Source organism: Sinohyriopsis cumingii, chromosome 6, assembly GCF_028554795.1.
Source record: "Sinohyriopsis cumingii isolate HCF-2022 chromosome 6, ASM2855479v2, whole genome shotgun sequence".
NCBI lineage: Eukaryota > Metazoa > Mollusca > Bivalvia > Unionida > Unionidae > Sinohyriopsis > Sinohyriopsis cumingii.
In genome coordinates, this window is record NC_142966.1 from 135,308,735 (window position 1) to 135,332,035 (window position 23,301).

General features: G+C 36.7%; 1 protein-coding gene across 1 annotated transcript in view; it reads right to left on the bottom strand.

Moving 5' to 3' along the window:
* Positions 1 to 23,301, bottom strand: part of LOC149798050 (heat shock 70 kDa protein 12A-like) — a 49,937-nt gene that overhangs the window by 25,750 nt on the left and 886 nt on the right. Inside the window, exon 2 of the mRNA XM_089963139.1 lies at positions 11,820 to 11,856. Within this exon, the coding sequence (XP_089819265.1) occupies positions 11,820 to 11,822 (3 nt within the window). The 5' untranslated portion in view covers positions 11,823 to 11,856. The remainder of the gene's footprint in view (positions 1 to 11,819; positions 11,857 to 23,301) is intronic.

Below are 23,301 nucleotides of genomic sequence, written 5' to 3' on the forward strand. Positions count from 1 at the left end.
AGTAGTTCAAAATAGGATCTACACCCTGCCTTATTTATTCACTTTTAATTTTGTTACCCACCCCGATCCCCAACCACAAAATGATTCATTATTTTACAAAGATAACTGATCCTTACTCTTTCTTTCCGTCACGTTATATTAATCTTTGATTTCATAATCAATATATTGCATTTATTTCATTTTTCCACTGTGCAACTAATTAATAATCTTAAACGTTTATGCAGATGGAGAAGAACATAAGAAAAGAAAAGTGAGAAACATTATTTTTAAAGTTTATGTGGTCATGAACATGGCCCATACATCAATGGATTTCATCTCACCATCAGCAGGGAGGGTGAACAAACCAGTTTCTGGAGCGGTTATTTCGCGAAAATAAAGCTTACTACACAAAATTAGCAGACGGTGATTCCGACAAATATTTTTCAGACAAGGTGGATGGCGAACAGACCAGTCCATTCGTGAAAATAAAGCTTCCTACTCAGCTTCACTGAGGATTCTAACCGACCGAGGTCTCCCTAATTGGGATATTATTATTTGATGTCTGAATTTTCGTCGTCACCCTTCCTGCTCTCTCAACCAAACATTGTATCGAGACCTATACGATATCACGACTGAGGATCCATGAGGAATCGCTTGCGCGCGTGAAAAGAAATTTTTGAATTTAATCATATCCAAGTCCGCAGAACACCAAGTCTGATGAATGTTTCGTAGAGTATGTGTATCGACTCTATTAAATTAAATCAGAAGATTAAAGTTATCTGTGATCAGTTTAGGTATTTGCGTTTTTCGCTGAGTAATATATATTATATCGGTATTTTTGTGACTGACTCGCGAAAATATCCGAGCTGGATTTGATTGTTTGTCTAACATTACATCATCGTATGCTACGAGATTATGATTACATCCATCGAGGTCATCTACAGATGGAGCATCATCAATATCGGTGATAAACTCAATATCATTTCCCTCCTCGTCCAACAATGTCGAGATTTCATTAAAATCTTTAAGCACGTTGTAGCATCACTGATCATCTACGGAAGGGGACACTAAGTACAACTTATCCCATTTGAGCCATCTCATTATCATATTAAGTAACAATTGCGTCTTACCAGACCCAGATGGACCCATGACAATTGCTCTAATTTAATTCGGTAGCGCAGAATAATGCTTGACTGGTTTTTGTTTTCGTATAGCTGAAAAATCAATGATATCCATGTTGTACAAATATAATAAATGATATGAATTTATATTGTATTCGATGCAGAACACCCACCCCACCAGTGGATTAACAACAATAACGACGAGGAATAAAAAGCCTGCGCTTACAGGCATATGTGTGGAATGTGGTACAAAAATATACAAATTTATCTCTAATGAAACAGGCGGACATATCGCTGCTTCACTCGGTAAATTACCAGGTTTTACCACATGATAATATTCAAAGTGGTATATGTCAATCACGCAAATACAAATATGCGTTAACTGTCGTTGACGTTGCAAGCAGATATAAAGAAGCAGAACCACTATCAACTGAAACAGCAGCTGAAGTTGCATCTGAGTTTGAACGAATTGATCAACGAGGATCCTTGCAATGGTCACAGTTGCTACAGGCAGATCATGGCAAAGAAATGTTTGGTGCAGTTCATCGCGATCAGGAAATCGTTGAACGATTTAATCGAACACTTGTTGAGCGATTGTTTGGTTATGAACATGCGCAGGAAATATCCTTGAACAAAGTTCAGGTGGACAAGAGATCTCGTGAATGGGTTGCAAAACTACCAAGTGTGATAGCTGCGTTAAATAATGAAATTACTCGCGGAATTTCCATGAAACCAATCAATGCGATCACAAAAAATATACCAACACAAAGACATAACCCTGTCTCAAAACAATCAGTACCAGGTAATGTGAATGTAAGATATTTATATGAACCTGGTCAACTTGAAGGGTGTTAAAAATGAGAGACACACCCATTTTGGAGTGTAACCACATATACAATTTTCAGCGTGGTAAGATCCACGGGTATACCTGCAATTTACACTTTAGGTTCAATGGCTCTCTCAACGTGGATTTGTACGTGAACAATTACACGTATTTCCTGAAGATACACAATTAACACCGCCTTAAATTTTGTGAAAGCAGGACACCAGCGCCCCGGCGTCGATTACATTCAATACAGGTTAGCATAACATTTTCGCGTATGTGGCCGAGACTGCTATTAATTCTATCCAAGGTAGACTGTCTTGGATTATAACTAAAATACTGTCACAACATTAATGTGTTACAGCTCGCACAATGATCAATCATACTGTTTATAACCAGCTAATATGTTCTTACTACATAATCGGTATTGCCAGTAGTTTGATTATTATTCACTTCGCAGTCTATAACAAACCTTCTCAGCTGAGATATTCTTCTGACTCAAGATACTGCCAGATAAACTAAATTTGACCATTCAATACGATCATGAACAATCGAAATATTGGTATCGAAAATATTTAATCCTTGTGACGAATGAATTGTTATAGTATATCCTAGCGACCATGGAGATTTATACATCGTTAATGCACTCGCAACGGCACTCATATGACCCGAAACCATCTCATTAAGAACGAGCTTTTGTTTCTCCCTTCACTACCTCAAGGTTCCAGGAATCTCAACTTCAATATTTTGCCGTCGCGTATCTGCTGGGCGATAACACAACGGTACATGTAGATCTGACATTTTTCTTTATGCATCATAAATAATTGTTGTCGAAGTGTATCACGAACTATCTTTTTACTTGCAACTATTAAATCAACAGGACTCCATAAATTCCAAAAATCATTCATAGGAGTTTCTGGAATTACTTTACACATTATTTCACAATGTATTGTATCTGGCTGCAGTCTGATTAATTTAACTCCCTTGATTCTGGATCAAGCGCTCGGTAATCATCACTTATTTTCTGATAATAATCTACAAATATTTTTAACATTCATGCGGAGATGATTCCAACAAAAGGTGGTGGCTGACCATGATTGCCACACATAATAACAGCAGTAGTTTTCGTCAAAAACCAATCAAGAAATATTTTTGACATAACTAGTAACACTGTACATATTTCATCCCAAAAAATGATCCTATGGATATATGTTTAGTCGATCGTTCAGGAGTCCATGCATCTCTTTTCCATCTAAAGAAACTATGATAAGTTTGAGTTTTCATTCCACGCTCGCTCATCTCTCTGGCAAGTCTTTTTGTAGGTGTCAAAACAACTATATCAAAATTCCGAAATCATTCAATCGCACGCGTTGTTTTATCACAACCACAGCCCGTACCCATTAAGATAGTTTTATGTCTGACCAGGGGATCATATACCGATGGTGCTAATGGCAACGCTAACATTTGACTATTTGTATTATAAATATTCTTAGATTCAACATCGGTTTAATACACAAAACCTAAGTATCTTTTCTCGTTTTATCCTCCATTCGTCCCATGATGCATCGGTACCAATTTTTAGCAAATCCGTATATTTTTATTCACATAAATGAATCGATGGTAAATCAAACTGCAGTATCAGAAAATCTGTTTATCATCGATCATAAACTGATCGAAAAACACGCTAACATCGAATATCTTAAGTAAACTGTGGTGAGTCACACTCAATATAGATCACAACTGTACCTAATTTAGTTCCGTCCAACATATAAGCATTAATCTGGCTTATAAATGTGCTATTCTATCTTGTATTAGTAATTGTAAAATCAAGTTCGGCATCGTTGAAAAATAATCGTTGTGCAATATAGTTTATGATGATATGATCCTCCTTGTGTAAATTTATCAATTATTTTTCTTCCAAGAACATTTTCAAGTTTAGTTTCGTTGTCATCTTCGTCTGGATTACGCTCAAAGATTTCGTCGAAAACATATCTTTCAACTACAGGTAACCAACCCTGGGTCTGACGACGATATAATATTATTGCTTCTCCTACGGTTAACGAGTTTAAAATTCCTGCATCAAGCATAAATCGTAATAGCACTGTTGGAGCCCAATATTTTCTGAAAAATGACAACCAAACCAGACATAAACCATCTGATGGAGATTTTCCGTGAAGGAAAACGATTAAATGCATGCAAATCCAGTCAAATCGAAATCTGGTTATTGTCCGTTTATCGCAAATCTGGTCATTTCGTGTGTTGGATGTCGAAATCTTTTAAAATATTCAGCACCCTCTCCCATTCCAAGAGCACCTCCAGGATAACATGCAACCATATCGACTGAGATAACATCTACACAATCGTATTTGGTATTCCACAATCCGCGATGTCCGTATTCGTCACAGCTTAGCTGCACATCAACAAGAAATTCCAATCTTGTCGGCAACCATGAATTTTGTCCTGAGCATAATGAGCAGCAATGATGGAACGACAAAAACAATTACCGAGTAATAGTTCAGCATCATCGGTATATTTCGACGCAAGATTTTTCATTTCCGAGTGTAGGAACTCTAATTGATAAATATCTCCATTAGGTCGTACAAACTGATCATAATTTCCATATTAGGAACTGTGAAACAACCATACAGATACAGAATCGCTTTTACTAATTTTATTGATAAATCAAAAATATCACCGTTATAAAATATAACAGTTCTATCGCGTGGACATAGTGTTACATCCATGATCCACGCGTGCGTTTTATGATCAATGATCTCTATCGCAGTTCCCTTCAATTTATATTTTGACTTGTACAAAATCTCACTGGTTATTATTTTCACTATTATCGGAAATTTTAATTGTTTCTTTTTCCAGCGACGCAACTTCGATGATCGTAGTGCCATGTTCCTTGGCACGCTCCTCCCACTCATTTATTTTTTACGTAGAAGATCTTTTAGACCATTTCCACGTATCGCGTTTGTAAAATGTTCTGTAATTCTCTCAGCAACATAATTCAGCTTCGAAAGTTTCATCGGTTTGATATCATCGACGCTCGGTTTATCATTCAGCGGATATATCGCATAAACAACTGCCGTCACAGGATATGCTCGTTCATAATATGGTTTGTCAATACCAGTTAGCGATCCTGGTTTGGTATTTTTACTTAACGTTACAACATCTTCAGCGTAATGTAATCGAACAGGGTCACCTTTATTACGGATAATCCAAGTATCATCTGCTTCCGCAATAAAATTTAGTTTCAAAATGTATCTTTGTTTGTCGAGATAATTAATAATCGTCCCTGCTCGATGGTCATTCATTGTAGCCTCAACGTCTAAATGTTGACCACGCATGACCATCGTCGCGAAACTCTCTCTTGGAGCCATGAATACTACTGATCATAGTTTGATTCGTCGGATCAACCAGAGCTCGCTTCGGCAAGTCAGGGATTATTTTGTCAAGATAAAACCTCCCTTGAGAAGGTTTAATCGAAATTAGTCTCGCAAATTCCTCAATTGTTATAATTAAGGCAAATATATATTTATTTTGAAGTTTAGTTTATACTATATAATGATTCAAGCAAAGAGTAACTAAGTGGTTGATGATTGGCTCTACAACTGCTTGTAACAAAGCCTGAATGAATTTTGTGGATACCACAAACAAAGCGTGCGAAGAGGGAGTCTAGGACCAAAACAATGTTTATGAGATAGCAAAGGAGGCCGGGAAAAAATGCAGTTGAGCGTAGAATGCAGTGGTAAAAAAAAAAAACAGTTGTAACGATATTATGATAAACAATAACGCCGATAAATCACCCATAAAAACGCTGAACACTATCTCGCCAGATTTTCTCCAGTAATAAAATAATTATTTTGATAAATAATATTACTATATAAATGAAGAAAAAATCAATTTGCAACACATTAAATCATATTAGGCATTGATTGATGGTGTAATTAGGCACTGTCGACTAAAAATAACAGTCGGTTCTGTCATTAATACTAGTTATCTCAAATTTACTGTTGGAAAACATATATCTTTGTCACAATTGTTTGTACGCGTGTTTTCACGGGCTAATCGAAATTGGACTTGTGATCGATCGTATTGATTCAAATCTGAAAAATATTTTTTTGTGTAATTTGCGGTCTAATACACAAAGCCAGAATTGCAAAGTTGATGTTACTGGGAAAAATGATAATCGCGCAACAGAGGTTAAATGTGAACGTGGAGACTGACGAAGAAAATGAATTTCCATCGATATATGCAGATGGTAAATATTTCTAGATTTACGAACTTCAATATACTATGTGGCAAATAACATGACCAAATAAACGCTTTCAAAGAAATATAAACACAATAATAACATTTATGTATATCCTGGTAGACGCTAATTCTACTTTGGATCACTTTTGAATTTTGTTACTAGATCAAGAGAGATAACTGTCAGGGATACGTACAGCGATTAAACAGTGACCTTGCTAGTATTTTACAACAGTATTCATTTACAAATGAATTATTGTCCTTGGTTATTTTTCCCATCATATCGGAGATAACCAAATCGACATTACAAACAATGAATAATATTTCAGTATTTTTCTCCTAATGTAAGACAGGAAACACCCCTATCGTAAGACAGAGTAATTCAGCGAAAGGAAATAAATATGTGAGGTAAATGCAGAGAGTGTATTTTACAACTACATTCGTTTATAAATGAACTATTTTTTGTTTGTTTTTTAAAATAAAAAACATTATTCTTGTTGTTTTTTTATCTTGTCAGGTTCCTTACCCCTCCCCGAATTTATCAGGGAAAATAGTTTTAAAAAATATATAAAAAACCACGCCCCATGCATGAGCTATTTCTGGATTGACATATGAAAATCCTTAACTATATAAGGAGTTCCAGTTATAAGTGGGGTTCTCCCTATTTACAGGCAAATGTACACCTTCCCGCCATGTCACCACGTGGGGTGTTCTATTTTGTACTCCCGGGGTTGATCGTGGGTGGGTGTGCAGAAATCTGTTGAAGGTAGAGATGGCCCCGTTTTTGTGTTTGTGTGTAAATGTAATGTATTCCTCAACCAGGAATGTGTTTAGCACGGCACAACATATAACCTTAACTAATTTAATTCTACATGTAAATAGTTGTAAATAGGCGTAAATAAACATGTAAATACATGTATATAGATGTAAATACGTGTCAATAAACATGTAAATAAACATGTAAAGAGATGTAAATAGATGTAAAAAGATGTAAATACATGTACAAAACATGTACATAAACATGTAAATAGATGTAAATAAATTTAAATAGATGTATGTTTGTAAATACAGAGATAACTTCACCACTGTAAGTAAGAATCTCTGACAATGAAAATGAACCTCACGAAACAGCGGCACTGTTCTGACAAAGATTGGCAAATGACAAATTTAGCACTGTAGTGAGTCAAGATGGAGGTGTATGCATTCTCGCCATTAGGGGTGCCATAATTACATGTATAATTAAGTTGTTTAAGATTATATGTTGTGCAGTTCTAAGCACATTCCAGGTTGAGGAATACAAATATTTGTTTATATTTTAAACAGATATTTATTATATAATGAATTCTGAAAATATTAATGCGATTATTTCTGCGATTGAACAATTACATGACGGTGCCATCCAAACCTCTGATCAACTTGATCCTGGAAAAAAAATATTTATGATTTTGAATCACTGCAGGAACGAAGATACCAAGGTAGATATACATTAATAGCAGAATACAGGTTTATAAAATTGCTCCAGCAGTCAATGACACAATCGTTGGCGACTGTCGATGACATACAAGTTAAATAATTCGTTTCACTCGCACACGCGATTGGGAAAATTAGATCAGAGTTGTCATACGAATACGGAACAAAAAAGATTCTGAATGTGTGTGTCAGATTGTTGAGAACTATTATGTCCGATTGTAAACAATCGGAAAGTGAAAGTGAAATCGGTGACACCGTCGATGACAACGTCATTGGTAACAGCTAAACAAAGTGAAAGTGTGAACCTGGTGACAACGTCGTTGACGAGGTCATCAGGGGAATAATTCATTTCTGACTATAGTACTAAACATTTTTTGTTTATTCTAATATATTTTAAGCTTATCAAATTTAAGGCGAGAATGTGCATAACTCAGAATTTGATCTCTATCGTACACAATCGTAATAATATGTTCTCGCTGCAATTCATTTAACTATTCCTGCGTTAACAAAAATTCTTCAAAATTCTTCATCGCCATAATCAACAATAAGTATATTAACACTAATCTTTTCTGCGTGTGGAAATGTCAAGATTGTTTTGACGCACCTTCGAGTACCTCTTTGTTATATACCAAAATTGTCGCGTGTTGGTACATATATAATACCACACAAATAACTGTTTGTTAGCTCTGACAAGGCAGACTCAGAAATATGTTTTTATTCTAGAAAATCATGATTTTGTCAGGATGACGCTCTACGATCTTACATGCAAACTTATTGTAAGAAATTCTCCTCTAAAATTAAGTAGGTATCCGCGCTGGTCAGTACGTTTGAAATGTATCCGTGACAACAGCGGATTATGACATCGCAGATAAACTGGATTAACGAGTTCTAACACAATTAAAATCTAGGTGGAGCTTGAGGTGCAAATGAATATAAAATAAGTCCCTGCTGGGCCGGACTGAATTTGTCAAGATCTACCTGATAGCTACCATGGATAGCATCACATACAAGATTAACCGTGATCATTGTTGTGTTATTAACAACACCTTGTGAAATGTGTCAACCTCCACCGTATGGATCATTGTTGTAATTGAAGCTGTTTGCAGGTGGGGATATTTTTCTACATGCGGCAACGATTTGTGGAAAATATTTAGAGATAATATCACTGATTTTGATAAGATTTCCATAAAAAAGCTAAATTTTGGTAAATCAACGTCAAATACTGCCATAACCCGTAAAAAATTCTAGCTTGACTATTCGTTCGATAATAGTATTGGTGAATGAATCGGTTGAATCAATAACAGACTGTACATGTTTACTGTTGGAACATTCAAGATCATCCTCGATTTTATTTGTGTTTAATCTGTGAAATAATTACCTCACGCGGTTTCTCATTGATATATTCTATTACAAACCCGGTAAATTTATTGCGTTGTTAATCTCTACTAGCATTATTATGGATAATAATATCATTAAATACATTTGTAATATCATCGAAGCGATATTCAGCCTCATTACCAGTAACATCGATTTTAAACTCCCAGAATATATATGTTTTAATTCCATTATCATCAAGTGTAGCATTTGGTGTGTGAGCCGAACTCGCACTCATATACACCTACAGGTATCCATCACTAAAATATTTCATATAGGGTACTCCAAATTATTCTTTTTTGTCTGAAGTGTAATCACCGAGTTGAGGTTCTGGTGATCCCTGATGAACAGGTGATATCTCTGGTCATCGCAAATACCAATGAATTATTTGGTTTCAACCTACCGAATGACTTTGAGCTAATATCTGGCCCGCTATGACACACTCGCTATTGTGCTAGTGCGATTTCCTTCGCTGGAATACCACTTGGAAATCTAACGTCAAACTCAGGTTAGGTTGAGTTCGCTGGTGTTATCGTGGTTTTTAGAGGAGTTGTATTAGGAAAGATTTATTGTAGTAATTCTGACGACGTAGTCATTAGCGACATTATTATTATTATTTAAATCAGGGAGATCTAATTTTTCATAGAAGACAAGGGAGATTCTACCCTGTCTCCTGACACAGTCGATAACGTAGTGATTGCCTCATGGTAAATCTTAACCATTTATGTGAATTCCTGATCTGATATTACTCCATTATTGAGACATGATGATATCAACGAAGATAATTTGGAATGTGCGTGAGTCGTCGGGGACAACTTCGTTGTGTACGAGTGTAATTTATTAAACGCGCACGTAGATAATTGTTGCGATGATATTAAGAATACCGGCAATTCCGGTAGCAACCGAAACACCAATTCATGTCATTGTTGCTAGCGATAATGCAACTTCATTTAGTGTTACGTTTCTACTTTCTGGATGATCAGTTGTATCCTTTGCAAACATCACTGATCGACCAGCTGATCTCGAGTAATCATCGCTGTATCTTGCAAAGCCAAGTAATGTCGTGGCGACGTCGACGTTTTCTAAGCATCATTCAATATTTCGTTTGTCGATGTTATACGTAGCACTGTTAAATAACGCCATAGCTCCGTTGTTGACAAAACCAACTCGATCACCGATTCCGTACGCAGATCTAATCTGCGGAGTATCAGTAGCGATGCGATATATAACATTAACCTAATCGGCAGATTTTAGAGTGTTGACATATTTGGAAATGTCTCAAGAGCTTTTTGTGCTGCGTCGGTTGCTGTAACAATTTTCTTTGTTGGTTCGACAATTGGTTTAAATAACTGTTCTGCACCTTCTGTAAATTCTACCTGAAACTCCTGACGCTCTAGTAATTTTTCTTTGACAGAATCACGGAGGGGGAGATATTTCTTAATTGTCTATCGTTGTTGTCGACCTAGTTTAGTTGTGCGAGATTCCATGGTAAGCGTTATTATTATTTAATATAATAATGATTGAATTGCACCACAGCAGTATCATCAGGAAGAGGGAGGGTGACGATGAAAATGCAGACATCAAATAATAATAACCTAATTAGAGAGACATCGGTCGGTTAGAGGTCTCGGTGACGCTTAGTAGGAAGCTTTATTTTCACGCATGGACTGGTATGTTATTCCCCCCACCCACCCACCTTGTCTGAAAAATATTTGTCGGAATCACCATCTACTCATTTTTTGTTGGAAGCTTTAGTTTTACAAAATAACTGCTCCAGAAACTGCTCTGTTCACCCTCCCTGCTGCTTAACCCAACCCCAAAAGGCACACACACGAATACAAACACACATGCTGCAATTACAAAGCGGAGGACGCTTTTGTTTTCTTTTCCGTGTCAAATTAACTTTGACATTAATCTTTTGTAACCGAAATCGATATAAATCGTCCTAGCAAAAAGATCTCGATATCGTAACTTCTGTTTGAATTTACTTGCTTTCTCCACGTATGACTCAAGCAGCCTACATTCATCAAAATCCATAACTGGCAGTCTTAAATTTGTATGACCTCCTAGGACCGGATAGAATCAACATATTTCTGTCTTTCTCTCTATCTCAGTTAAGTGAAGCTATATTATGGATGAAACAAGTAATGGGGGGAAAAAAACTGATAGCCAGTAAGACCTTTTGATGAGGGTAGGTTGTGCAAGCATACCACTGAGTTTTGTGAAGGCATGTGACTTTACATTGATTTAAAAATCAAATAATGTTTATTTGTATCCAGGTTAACTTAACAATGAACTTAACCGTTTTTGAAATAAACAAACAATAAATTATTTTCTTTGCTCCTACAGAAAATCATCCATAACGTTTGGTGACGGATAGAGAAAAAGGTGTCTGGTTATCATGCAGAAACCACAAAGGAAAGAATGCAGACGGAGGGATATCATCATAACACCAACACTTTATATAACGCAATGCACGTGTACATGCTAAATTCTCCTCATTCAAATGTTAAGATCTTACATGTCTGATTGTTGTGCTTTGTACGACTTATTGTCATGTTCTATTACATTTATCCTAAACTTGACAGGGTCAATGGTTGAGTCGCCATATAAGGTAAAACACATTTAAGTTTTTGCAGCTTTTTTCAAATTTTTTATATTTCTCCAATAAATGAAAAACCATTCACTTTTTGCAGTAATAGATCCGGTTAGTAGAAAAATCCTTGCCGTTACAATTGCTGCAACAAATGAAGAAATGCTCATTTATCACATTTTTAGTTAATGTTGCTACATACCATATCTATTTCCCTGTGACACTCTGGAATCGACCACCTGTAAGACAATAAATATATAATAATCATACATACTATCAACCATCAAGTTCGTAGTGGATAATGTCATTTCAATAGATATGTATCCTCTCATTTAAGCGTCAGGGATATTGGGATATCCCCCGTCTACTAGTTAATCTGAAATAAGCCATATTTCCTAATGATTTGTGGGAACTCAGTTCTCCGACCTGGTGCATCAGTATCTCATATAATATCAACGATCACGAGAGATACAAATTTTTACGATATTAGAGAGAAGCAACGATTGAAAGATGAGTCTTCGATAAATCTATCTAGGTAAGACATGCCTTACATTTCTATTTTTCTTTATATTATTTTTGGTACAGATGCTTGAACACGACAGGAGTACGAACACTGTCTTGGCACGTTTGCCCATTCATATTTCGTATCACTAACATAATCCCCTCTACCCCACCCCATCACCAATTCCTCTCATTTTGGCCTGAATCCTTATGGTTTGGCGCATACATTTATATAAAAATTGTGCTCAAACGCGGGAAATTCCACTGCTGCGATAGCAGGCGTTGTTCTTTACTAACGTCCACAAAGACATAAATTTAGGAAACTGTCTTACGAGGACAAACGTTTGAAAACATTTCACTGGACAGCGGATATTTTAAACCTACGTGACAGTAATGGTCGAAGATCAGTATTCTGTAATGAGGTGAGGGTTGGGGACTTGCTGATATAGAAAACAAAAACTTATCATAAACTTGTATCATTCTACAGTTGCTATATTTTCTCTGTGTAAACAGTGGCCAGAGCAGTAATTATTTACTTTAAATCTAACACCTTGGACACAACTACGTCACTCGTTTTCCAACTAGCGTCTGTACACAACATACCAACTATGTCCCTAAATACGTAGGTTGCATTCAAATGCACATTACTTTAATTTAATGGTTTTGCTGATGCTGCATCATAACAGCACACAATGTGTGACTATCCAACGAACATTTGTCATTCTCAAAGAAACTGAGATATTTGATGTTTTATCACTCGACCTAATGTCTCCATAATAAATAACAAAGTTAGCATATGTAATGTTTGATATTCCTTGCACTATATTGCTAGCCAAGTACACAGTGTCTTACCACGCTTTTATTGCAGGAAGCGGCGACGAATATTTTGGATAGTAAGATATGAACTTTTCAATTATTCTTTGCAATACGTTGATATCCATCTTTGCTATGTTTTGTTGCTAACTCAGTATCATAAAGGCATACTACCTACGAATGTTTGATGACAAGTTGTCATGCTTGGGAATTTTGTAGATATTTTAAGACATAAACATCTTGCCAAGCAGCGAAACAATAATGGCTTCTGCTTAGTGAACATTGCAGTCACCAATGCCGCTTGGAAGATAATGTATGAGCATCGTTTTATATTCGAATCCATTAATGGAACCATTCGAAATAGATATTTTGAAGATCAACAATATTGATAATAGGATCTATAACCTAGAGTTTGTTACATCCAAGACAAATTGCAAGACAAACAAATCGGATGCTAGCAACTTTGAAATGCCTCGCTGTCACTTGTATACAATACCATTTTTCATCGTTTCAAAAACAGGGAAAATGCATGGCATTCGTACAATGGCTGCATTATATGACGAACGTCAGCCAGCAGATATCATCATATTCACAATGCTGTGTTTTCCTTTTTCTTTGTAGTTTAGATTAGATTCAACCCTGTAAATTGATCTGAGTTGCTTCTGATAACTTTTTGCAACATCATCCAAAGCATATCGCTTGTCAGCGTACACAGAATGGTCACTTTTTGTCGAATGTTACAGTATACAGCACGTCTTTGTTTGACCTGATCTTATTCAAAGTCGCATAATGTTTTCTCTAGAAGTGCATTTACATAATCGACATGACTGAGAACATTTTTGACGACGCTTTTCTTGATGCCTTTTGCACGCTTTGTTTTTGTCTCCCTGCCAGCAAGCCTAATTCAATGTATCTTTGATCTGGGAACAAAGAACACTGCTATTGGAACAAAAAAGTATCATATTTGACATTGCCAGTGACCTTCTTGTTGCTTGCTATCACACATATAATCTGAAACAGAAAATAGTTATTTTGCTTCTTACATGTCTTCGTAAGTTTCACAAGTCCTAATCTCGTAATATAAGGAATCGGTATCCGTAAGAAACAAACAGCTCGGTCTTGTCACCATACTTCACCTTGATGCAGCCATAATGGAAGTCGTACATTAACAGCTTTAACTATTTCAGAATAGCAGAATAGCAAAACGGAAGTAGATCAGTTTTTGAGAAAGATATGCGTCTTCGTTTTATGGATAGCTACACGGTTCCCATGAAATATTTTTATTGCGATATAACCAGGATCGACCACTTACTTGTCTAGCTGTTCTTTCTTCTTAAATATTCCTTCTTTGATACGTTCTATCATTTTGCCAAGAGCTTAAAGACGTTCTTTTCAAACGCTTTTTCATTCTGCTATGTTAAAACTCCTCTGAAAGGCTTCGTGTTTTAATTCGATCAAACAGCGAATTCTGACTAGTTCAGAACAAGATCAAACATTACTTCAGATTTTGTAGTAAATGAAACAACACATCTTATCCATCAGGTACAGAATTAGCTTTGGAGTGCTGAAGTTAACAACACCTAGTTTTTCATTGATATCTAACGTTTGTGGACATAATATAGCGTCGTCCACAGTCTTACTTTCTGGTTCGAGTTGTTTCTCATTATGCAGATCATGAAGTTTATTTGGGGTATCTGAGATCGACTTCTAGAATGTAACCAGTGTCGTTGTCGCTTCATAACATTTCTTCAGTAAGCCGTAATGGCCGTATCCAATAAAATCCGCCAGCGGGAGCGTTTGTAACATAGCCCTGTCATAAAGGTTCTGGATCACTATGCAACCTATAAGCCTGTTGTGCTGCGTTGCATCATACCCTGGTAAATACCTAATGTTTGCGACCAAATGTCTATGAGAAGTAGCTAAGACACCAAAGCCCAGCCCTTTATCGATAAAGTGGTACGTATCGATGTTCCTAATCACTTTCAGCTGAACCTTAGGCAATGTAATAGCGGTATTATAAGCCACTGCCCGCATAATACTATGCAGGATCCAACACGTAAGACGACTTGTAATAGTTCAAAGACGTCAGCAGGCAACATCACGTTCGTCTATAGATACATGTAATCGTACTCGCCAAGAATTTTGAGATCGAACTTATTCCAAAACTTGCAGGAATGTCCGAATTACACATCCGAGACATCCCCGTTATTGTTCTTGCTAAAGAACACATTTTTCTGTGAAAGGCTCGTTCATTGAACCGCTCTAAGGACGACATGAAGTCAGATATGTAGATTCCTTTGTATTATACAAGTTCAATATGCAGGTCAAACTCCATCGCTGTATAAAGAAATACTTGTGTGTATTTGACCAGCTCCTCTAACAACGCTTGCATGAGACGCAGATAGCCCAGTCAAAGTGGCATGTAGCGCTCCATGATGTTTGGAATGCATGTAATATGCTAGTTATATTTTCCCATGCGCTTCACTATTAGATGTGTGTCGTAGAAGCGCAGGTCATGCATAATCACTGGCGTCTTGAAATGGAGATTGCATTTGTTGTGAGCCACGCCAGTGAAATGACAATGATCTCTAACCCGATCGTATCCAAGTGTGTTTTTGCACAGTCAACAATGATCAGCCTTTGTGAAATTATTTATATCTCCTGTTGTATAAACCATTTTGCCGCAGAAATAATGCTTACATACTTTTCACTTTAAACAGGCATTTTACAAAATGGTCAATACAATCTCCTACGTTTTCTGCGAAAACATGACCAATCAGTTGCTACTGCTGTTTTACTTACTTGCTCATGACCTCCTTTTTGTCTTCTTCTGTATCCACTTTTTCAACGCAGTGTATGCAAAGTATTTGCATAAAATAGCTTTGCTACTGCCATCATGTTGGCTAATATGGTCGATATAATTCATTAAAGCTTTTACGGTACATTTCAGGAATAGTTCTTTGCATTTCTGTTGGTAGCGTTTTGGCCGATGAAATTTCAAACGTGCATCTTAATACGTGCGTATTAAGAATAGGGAAGAACAGATCTTGAGTCTTAAGCAAGTCTTCAACAAGGTGACAAACTTTTTCACGTCTGCCGATAGTGCAGATATGGCGACCTGGGGCAAAACAGACACGTGTTTTGCAGCAATAGTCCCAGTGAATACAGCTCATGATTACTTTCCGAACACAATAATACTTTCTGCAGGCATCCGGTTGTCATCGCAAGCCATTGGTAATATGATGACCATATGTGATTCAAATGCTGTTTGTCTATGTTTGTTTTGTTTTGTTTTCTTTTTCGATTTTTATTAATATGAAGACTGGTGGCACAATGAACGCAGTCATTAACGTGAATTCCAGAAAGATGACTGACCTTGCAACGCCACGTAAAAAAATGGTACGATATAAAAACAATGTAGGTCCTACCATAGAGCGACATAGCTTCAACATCTCCAACTACTGCTGTTGACTACTATTGAGGGGATGCAGCCCAGATACGTGCAGATGCCGACAGTGTGGAATTTCTGACCCTTCACTGTGATATTCGCTTCGCAAAATGGCTTCCCAGGGGCAGGTTGGTACATGACTTCAGTCTTTTTGCTGCTGATTCCGAGGCCGTAGTTGTCGTATGACACAGCCAACCGTTCCATGCTGGTCTGCGTGTATTCTTCTGAGCTGGCATTGAGAGTTCAGTCGTCAGCTAAGAGGAAGTCACTAATGACTGTTTCCTTCATCTTCGTGACTGCCTGCAATCGCCTGGGGCTTCCCGTTGGACCGGTATCTGATATGGATGATCTTATCACTGTTTTGGAACGCATGGGTGATCGTGGCAGTGAACATCATGCTGAAAAGTGTGGGAACCAGAACGAAGCTTTGTTTGACACCATTTGTGACAGGGAAGACATATGAAGGTTCGACTTAATCGATTACGTGGGCCATCGTGCCGTTGTGAACAGGCAAACGACTTTTATGACCCTTTTTGATCAGCCGAAGTTAGACATGATCTTACTAAGTCTATGTCTGCCGATTGTGTCAAACGTTTTGGTCAGATCAACCAAGGTTGTGAAGAGGTCTATGTGTTGATCTTGGCATTACTCTTGGAGTTGTCGTGCAGCGAATATCAGGTCCACTGCCCCTTGTCCTGCGCGGAAGCCCACACTGGCTTTCTGGGAGTAGACATGGATCCAGTCAGATCTAGAAAAGTATGATGTGGTCAAAAGGTTTTGCAATGACAAGGGTTCAAACACAGTTGAAAAAGGATCGATATGCTCATTAACACTGTTATTGAAGAACTGCACCTAGACATTATTACTGCAGTCATCAATCCCTAAAAGATCAAACGCAGGATACTTAGGTGCCTGATAAAGGTAAAGAACACAAAGTGGACTGCAAGTACAAACACCGCCAATTCCCAGAAAAAAAACTTTAAAAAGCATTTAGACTATACACAACAAAAACCGGAAAACGCAACTTGTATTATGCGACTGGCTTGCATTTTGGTAATATAGAAACAATCATGCAAATGATGGCGATGCCAGACAAAGCGGATTCACCACCACAGCCAGTTTATGTTGAGAAGCAGCCAGAGTCAATAAAAACCTAAACGGGATAACCCAACTGTTTAAAATCAACCACATCAAGATGAGATTCCAAAAGTCGTCAAAGAAGACGACAGAAGAAGTGGATTACCATAACCTACGATGTTTTACGATGATTACACAGCCAACATATTTACAGCTGTCCTTGAACGTGTTAAAAACATGACAAAATATGCAAAGCTAACCCTTGTATTGCGTTTGATGAAAATATCAGATAAATACCTTATGGCAACTTTAACGAAGCAAGAACAGCATACATTTAAATATGTAATATTTTCATAAGAGATTTTATGACCTCACACCACTCAAGAACAATCTTGCAAAGGATTCGGAAAGTCTCCTTAGGCCTCTAAATAGCAAGTTATGTAGAGATTTTACGGATGTTTTGCAAACGACAATTGTGGTATATTACCTTATTGTCAGATACCATCATAAGGCTGTTATATTAATGAACTCGCAGCTGATATTACTCACCGTTAAGCAGAATGTAATGGTAACTCAGAAATTACTAGAATTTTACAAGGGCTGAAATAAAAATACATAGCGGCAACTTTGCAGATGCTCCAAGAGGATCAAAACACCTTTTAGAAAGATTAGAAAAGCATGACACATTTCAGTCAGTCAGATGACGCAGAAATAAAGAAACATATATCAGATGTGTATTACAACATGTTTAAGTACACACGAGCAACTGAAAAACCTCTGACCGAACTTTATTATCTTAAGAACAAATATAAGGTTGATTCTTTTTGTCGTCTCACAAATACATACTGGTTACTTCAATTAGCCTGAACTCACAGAAGAACAGATAGTAGATCCGTAATTGTATGAGCATCCGCAACAGCTGCAAGATCAGCGGTTTCTTTCCGACAAAGAATTGCAGCCTTAGGGTAAAGAAATAATTGGCTACTGTCATTGTATACAATGCTTGATAACATCGATTTCAATCATATTCACTATAACCTACCGTCTAAGGACAGAGAGAAACTTATAGCAATTTTTGAGTATTATAACAAGCGAGCTTATTGCTTTAAGAGGCCCTAGGGGTATAATGGTTGAATTTCATTATTTAAAGACAGAGCCTCCATTTATTTTAACAGCCATCGATACCATTTCCTCTCGTGTTGTAATATATATGTTATGCTGATTATTTCTAGCCTTCGAACAGAAACACAATCCGCTTTAAGACACGAGAACGAAAAACGTAAATTAAGCGAACCATGTGCAGGTATGTATATATCACGTACATACATGTTCTCAATCAAATCAACTTGTGAAAAAACTGTGCGTGGTAGATGATATCATAGTCCAATGCTGGTTACTAGACACAAGAAAATATTTGCAAAGAAATATCAGAAGCATGAAAAAAGACGTTGGCGACATGGTATTCGTAGTAAAGACTTAATTCAAAAGAACAGTACTTAACAAACAGTTATTGCAATCGACGCCTTACCACCAAGTCTGTTATAGTCTTTTTCCAGAAATAAGAAAGCAGGATTTAACTCTACAGCTATTTTGATATAAATCAAAGTGTTCCTTATTTTTCAGCTCGTTTCTAACAGATGTCAAGAGCGTATTTTACGAGCGCGTATGCGTAGTTGAAAGTCATAGGATTTGTAAAGTCATAAAAGCTTAGCTCTGGTGAAAGTAGAGGTATGGATCTTCTTTTAGGCTGCTAAGATTGCTTTTCCAAACATTACATACTGTGCTTACAATCAAAAGTAAAACAGCCTTGACTTATATTAATGTACCATCAAAAGATGTTTTGGAAAAGTGTTACAGGATATTTTGGAGAGAGCCTTGTATTCTTCTCCTAGCATGCGTCTACTATGAACTAATTAAATGGCGATGGCTGTATAAAAAGTCAAAAGTCACTGGAGTTTCCTTAGATATATTGCAATCATCTAGAGAGCGCTCTTCACAAACATGTAAGGAGCAGTAATCCTTGTGATACGAGATGCCCTTTCTATTCCATCCCACTAGAAACATGAGCAAATCATCTTTTGCCTTTCTGAATGCAGTTCTTATTCGTTTGGCATCAAAAGTATACGTAACTATACTTGCTGACACAAGATCTCTTAACTTTGACATTGTGTTTTGTATTGTTTTACCGTAGTCTGGCTGGTCAACGATGTAGTTGCACGCGACCTTAAATATTTTCCAAGGCAAGACAGCGACTGACTTTTTGTCTGGATCATGTCTAGCAATAGCATCAGTGTCATTAGAATCATCTCCTGGCCTGCTCTCAAAGTCACCAACAACGTAGCCGTGTTATCTGTGCAGATCTTTCTTCAGATAATTCAATCAGCTCTGCTTCAGTAGATTTGCTGTGGTCAACCATATTGTCATAGTCGCCAAAAATCCTATTATACCAATGACTATCGAATCCTTCACATATGGACGGTAATCTTTTATTAAACCCTCAGTCATAGTTCTTGCAAAAGCATTTATGTGTTAGTGAGTACTTTCGTAAAACGGTATCATTAAGCAACTCGTATGAAGTGAATACTGAAACCTCTAGGCCACATAACATTTGCGGTAGATAATATGCCTGTATTTAATTAGACGTCATTTTTATGTAAACTTGTATATAGATAACAAAACAATGGCTGGCAGACATTTGTTATGTAAACTGGTATATATATAACAAAACAATGGCTGGCAGACATTTTTATGTAAACTGGTATTTAGAAAGCAGTCTGATGACGCAAAATAGTTTTGTCCTCTGATTGATTTTCAATGAAAACGGGGTCTTTAAATGAACTACATAGGAGTGTTAGGAATGGGATCAACCGATGACTAACCGAGCTTTTATGGTAGCAAAAATTGCAATCCATCACTACAAGCCTCTATCCGCAAATACAGGCAGTCCACAAGCGGCTCCATATACGATTTGCAAATATGATTTGAAAATACGATTTGCAAATGTGATTTGCAAATCTTCTACAAATCTTCTACAGAGAAAAGTGGAGTCGACAGAGGTTCCAAACTCGACTTACTAATATTTTTCCATCTCACTTCAGTTTCTTAATGTTATGCAATAATAGTCCATTTTGTTCCCTTCAAATTCTTCATAAAGTTTAGAATGATGAAATCTTTTATATCCACTTAATTGAAACAACAAAATTATTGTCAAAGAAGAGCAGTTTCTTTAATTGCCTTTATCCCACAGTCATTTGTGTAAGTTCATGTGTAACCCTTTATTCACTTTTGCAAACATTTGACAAACTGTTTCTTTTGTAATTTCCATATAAAGGCTGAACATTTATGAGCATTAGCCACATTGATCACATATTGCCCATTCAATCCATCACAGATCTTCAAACTCCGGGTCCCCTGGCAGAAATCAAGAACTGCATGAGGTCATATCAGCATGTTCAGTGACGGCTGATTTCCACACAGAGTCATTCTGGAGAAAATGAAATTTCCGAGAAGTGACAGCCTCCTCATCTTTGATAACAAATCTAAATTACAACTACTATCGTCTGTGTAATACGTATAGAAGGCTCTCACTTTATCAATGATTAAGTTTTAAATAATTCGACTATGTACAAGTTCATCTACTTGTCCATGAAATAATATTTACTACACGGAAAATGATGTAAAGGGAAGCAAATACATCTTTTATGTATTTAGTTCAGTTATCTCTCTTACACCATGCAATATATTTTAAATGCCGAAACGGTGCTTATGAAAATAATGACGAGATTAATTTGTCCCAAAACAATGATGTAAATTTATGCAAAACTGACTTAATAATTTCTCACGAAACAGATTACAAAGTCGATTAATTGATGTAATTGTTATTTCTTGTAGTTTGCTCTCATCCCGTGGTTGAACTAATTATTTGTAGTTTGATTGTAAAAACATTATAAATTACATGCACCCATATGATTAAAATTATTTACTCTTTTATTTTATGTACCTCACGTTTTGGTACTTGTACGGGATTTGATAATACAGGTAAACTTATTTACCATAAATCTACATATTTGTCGAAAGTAAGGCAATCAAACTTTATATGCTCAATTGGCTCGTCTTTCCTTTATCATCTTTTTGATTCCTTTGTTACATACTACAGGTTGGGGCCCCGGGTGATCAACTGCCCTATAGCTCTCCCCTTTACCGATCACTACATCTAACCTCTGTCCTTGTTGGTTGGAACCTCGAACTCGGACAATGTGGTTTAGTGACAAAGCTTGCCAGTAGCTTCTCGGTGTCGGTGGTTCTTACCAGTTATACTGGCCGCTATATATAGTCTGACGAGTGTTGAAAATGGTGTTAAACTCACAACAACCAGCTACATGTCCCCTTTGTACGTACACTTTCAACCTGATTTTAGCCCCTTTGCACATACCATACTAGTATTATTCCTTGGTATTGTTTTCTAAATTGTATTCCGAACATTTTGCCTAGAATCCAAGCTAAATGCTTCAACACTGTTGTCTACTCTATTTGCTGACAGAGTGACATTTATTCTTGAACTGTCTACACTAACACAAGGGACGGGAGGTCTGTATTCATTATACAGATACTATGAGGGTGAACTATATTCACTACCACAAGAGACAAAAGTTTGATATTCATGTTATAGAAACTACTGGGAAAGCTGGTGGTTGTGCAACGACTGGCGCAAGTTTATTCATGTATCAGCAGTCAGTGCAAAGTTTTTAAAACCTATACTTTGTGATAACATTGGATCGTGTCTACCTGTCCCTGATGTTATGTTCTGTGTCTACTAATCAAATATATAGTTCATTCAGAAAACAAAAATCACATTTTTGAGTAGGGAGAGATTACTAAAAATTAGTAAGTTGACGTATGACCGGCATATTACATATGATAAAATGTGTTTATCCCATATCACCCAAGTGAGATTCATTAAGTATTGATATGAATACATTAAAGTCATCGTTTAAAAATGTATTTATTCAAAAAAGTTATTTTTACTTTTAAAGCACGTGTTTAGAAATAGCAGTTGAATAAGCTAAATGACATTTGTAAGTAAGACTAAGTATACTTGCGATGTATTCTGTCCAGAGCTATACTAAGGATTATTGACAATGCTAGTGTTGCCGTTAGGTATAATTGTACCAATTATACAATACCAAGGGAGACGAGGTAAAGGTGGGTGGGCTTGGATTCAGAACTATACAATAAAGCTCTGAATTTGTATGAGTTATTGTTTCTTGAATGCTTTAAAAAAAAAAAAATTGTGTCTCCTCCATTTATGTGAGATTATGATAATTTATATTTAGACTGTGTAATGTATTTTTATGATTTTTTTAACGTGATACACAACAGGAAAACTCTTATTCCTGTCTACTTCCAATAGAGTTATCACTATTTAGTGTTGGGGTACATAGTCCTGTCCTTATCAAATTGTCAATCTAAGATTGCTCACTATGACAGTGTGCGCGACACGCGTGCTGAAGTCGGGCAGAACGTACATTTATCTTAGCAAACGTTATCATTCAGGTCAATCGGGAACACAATTAGTACCTTATACCAATATAGAGCAACGTGACCGGCTTTGCCTGGGATTTACTACAAAACAAGGACATTTAAAACAAATGAGTTCCCTAGATAGCAGGTAGGAAGAACACTAGGCATAACAAATAGCCATGCGGACAAATTATGAGGCTAAACTGGTTAATTTGAATTAATTTATTCAAAATAACTTAATATTGGGTTTGGTTACTGGCCTAGTTTTTCTCCGAATATGTCAAAATGTGTTATCTGAACAACGACCAGTTTAAGAAACTGGTGA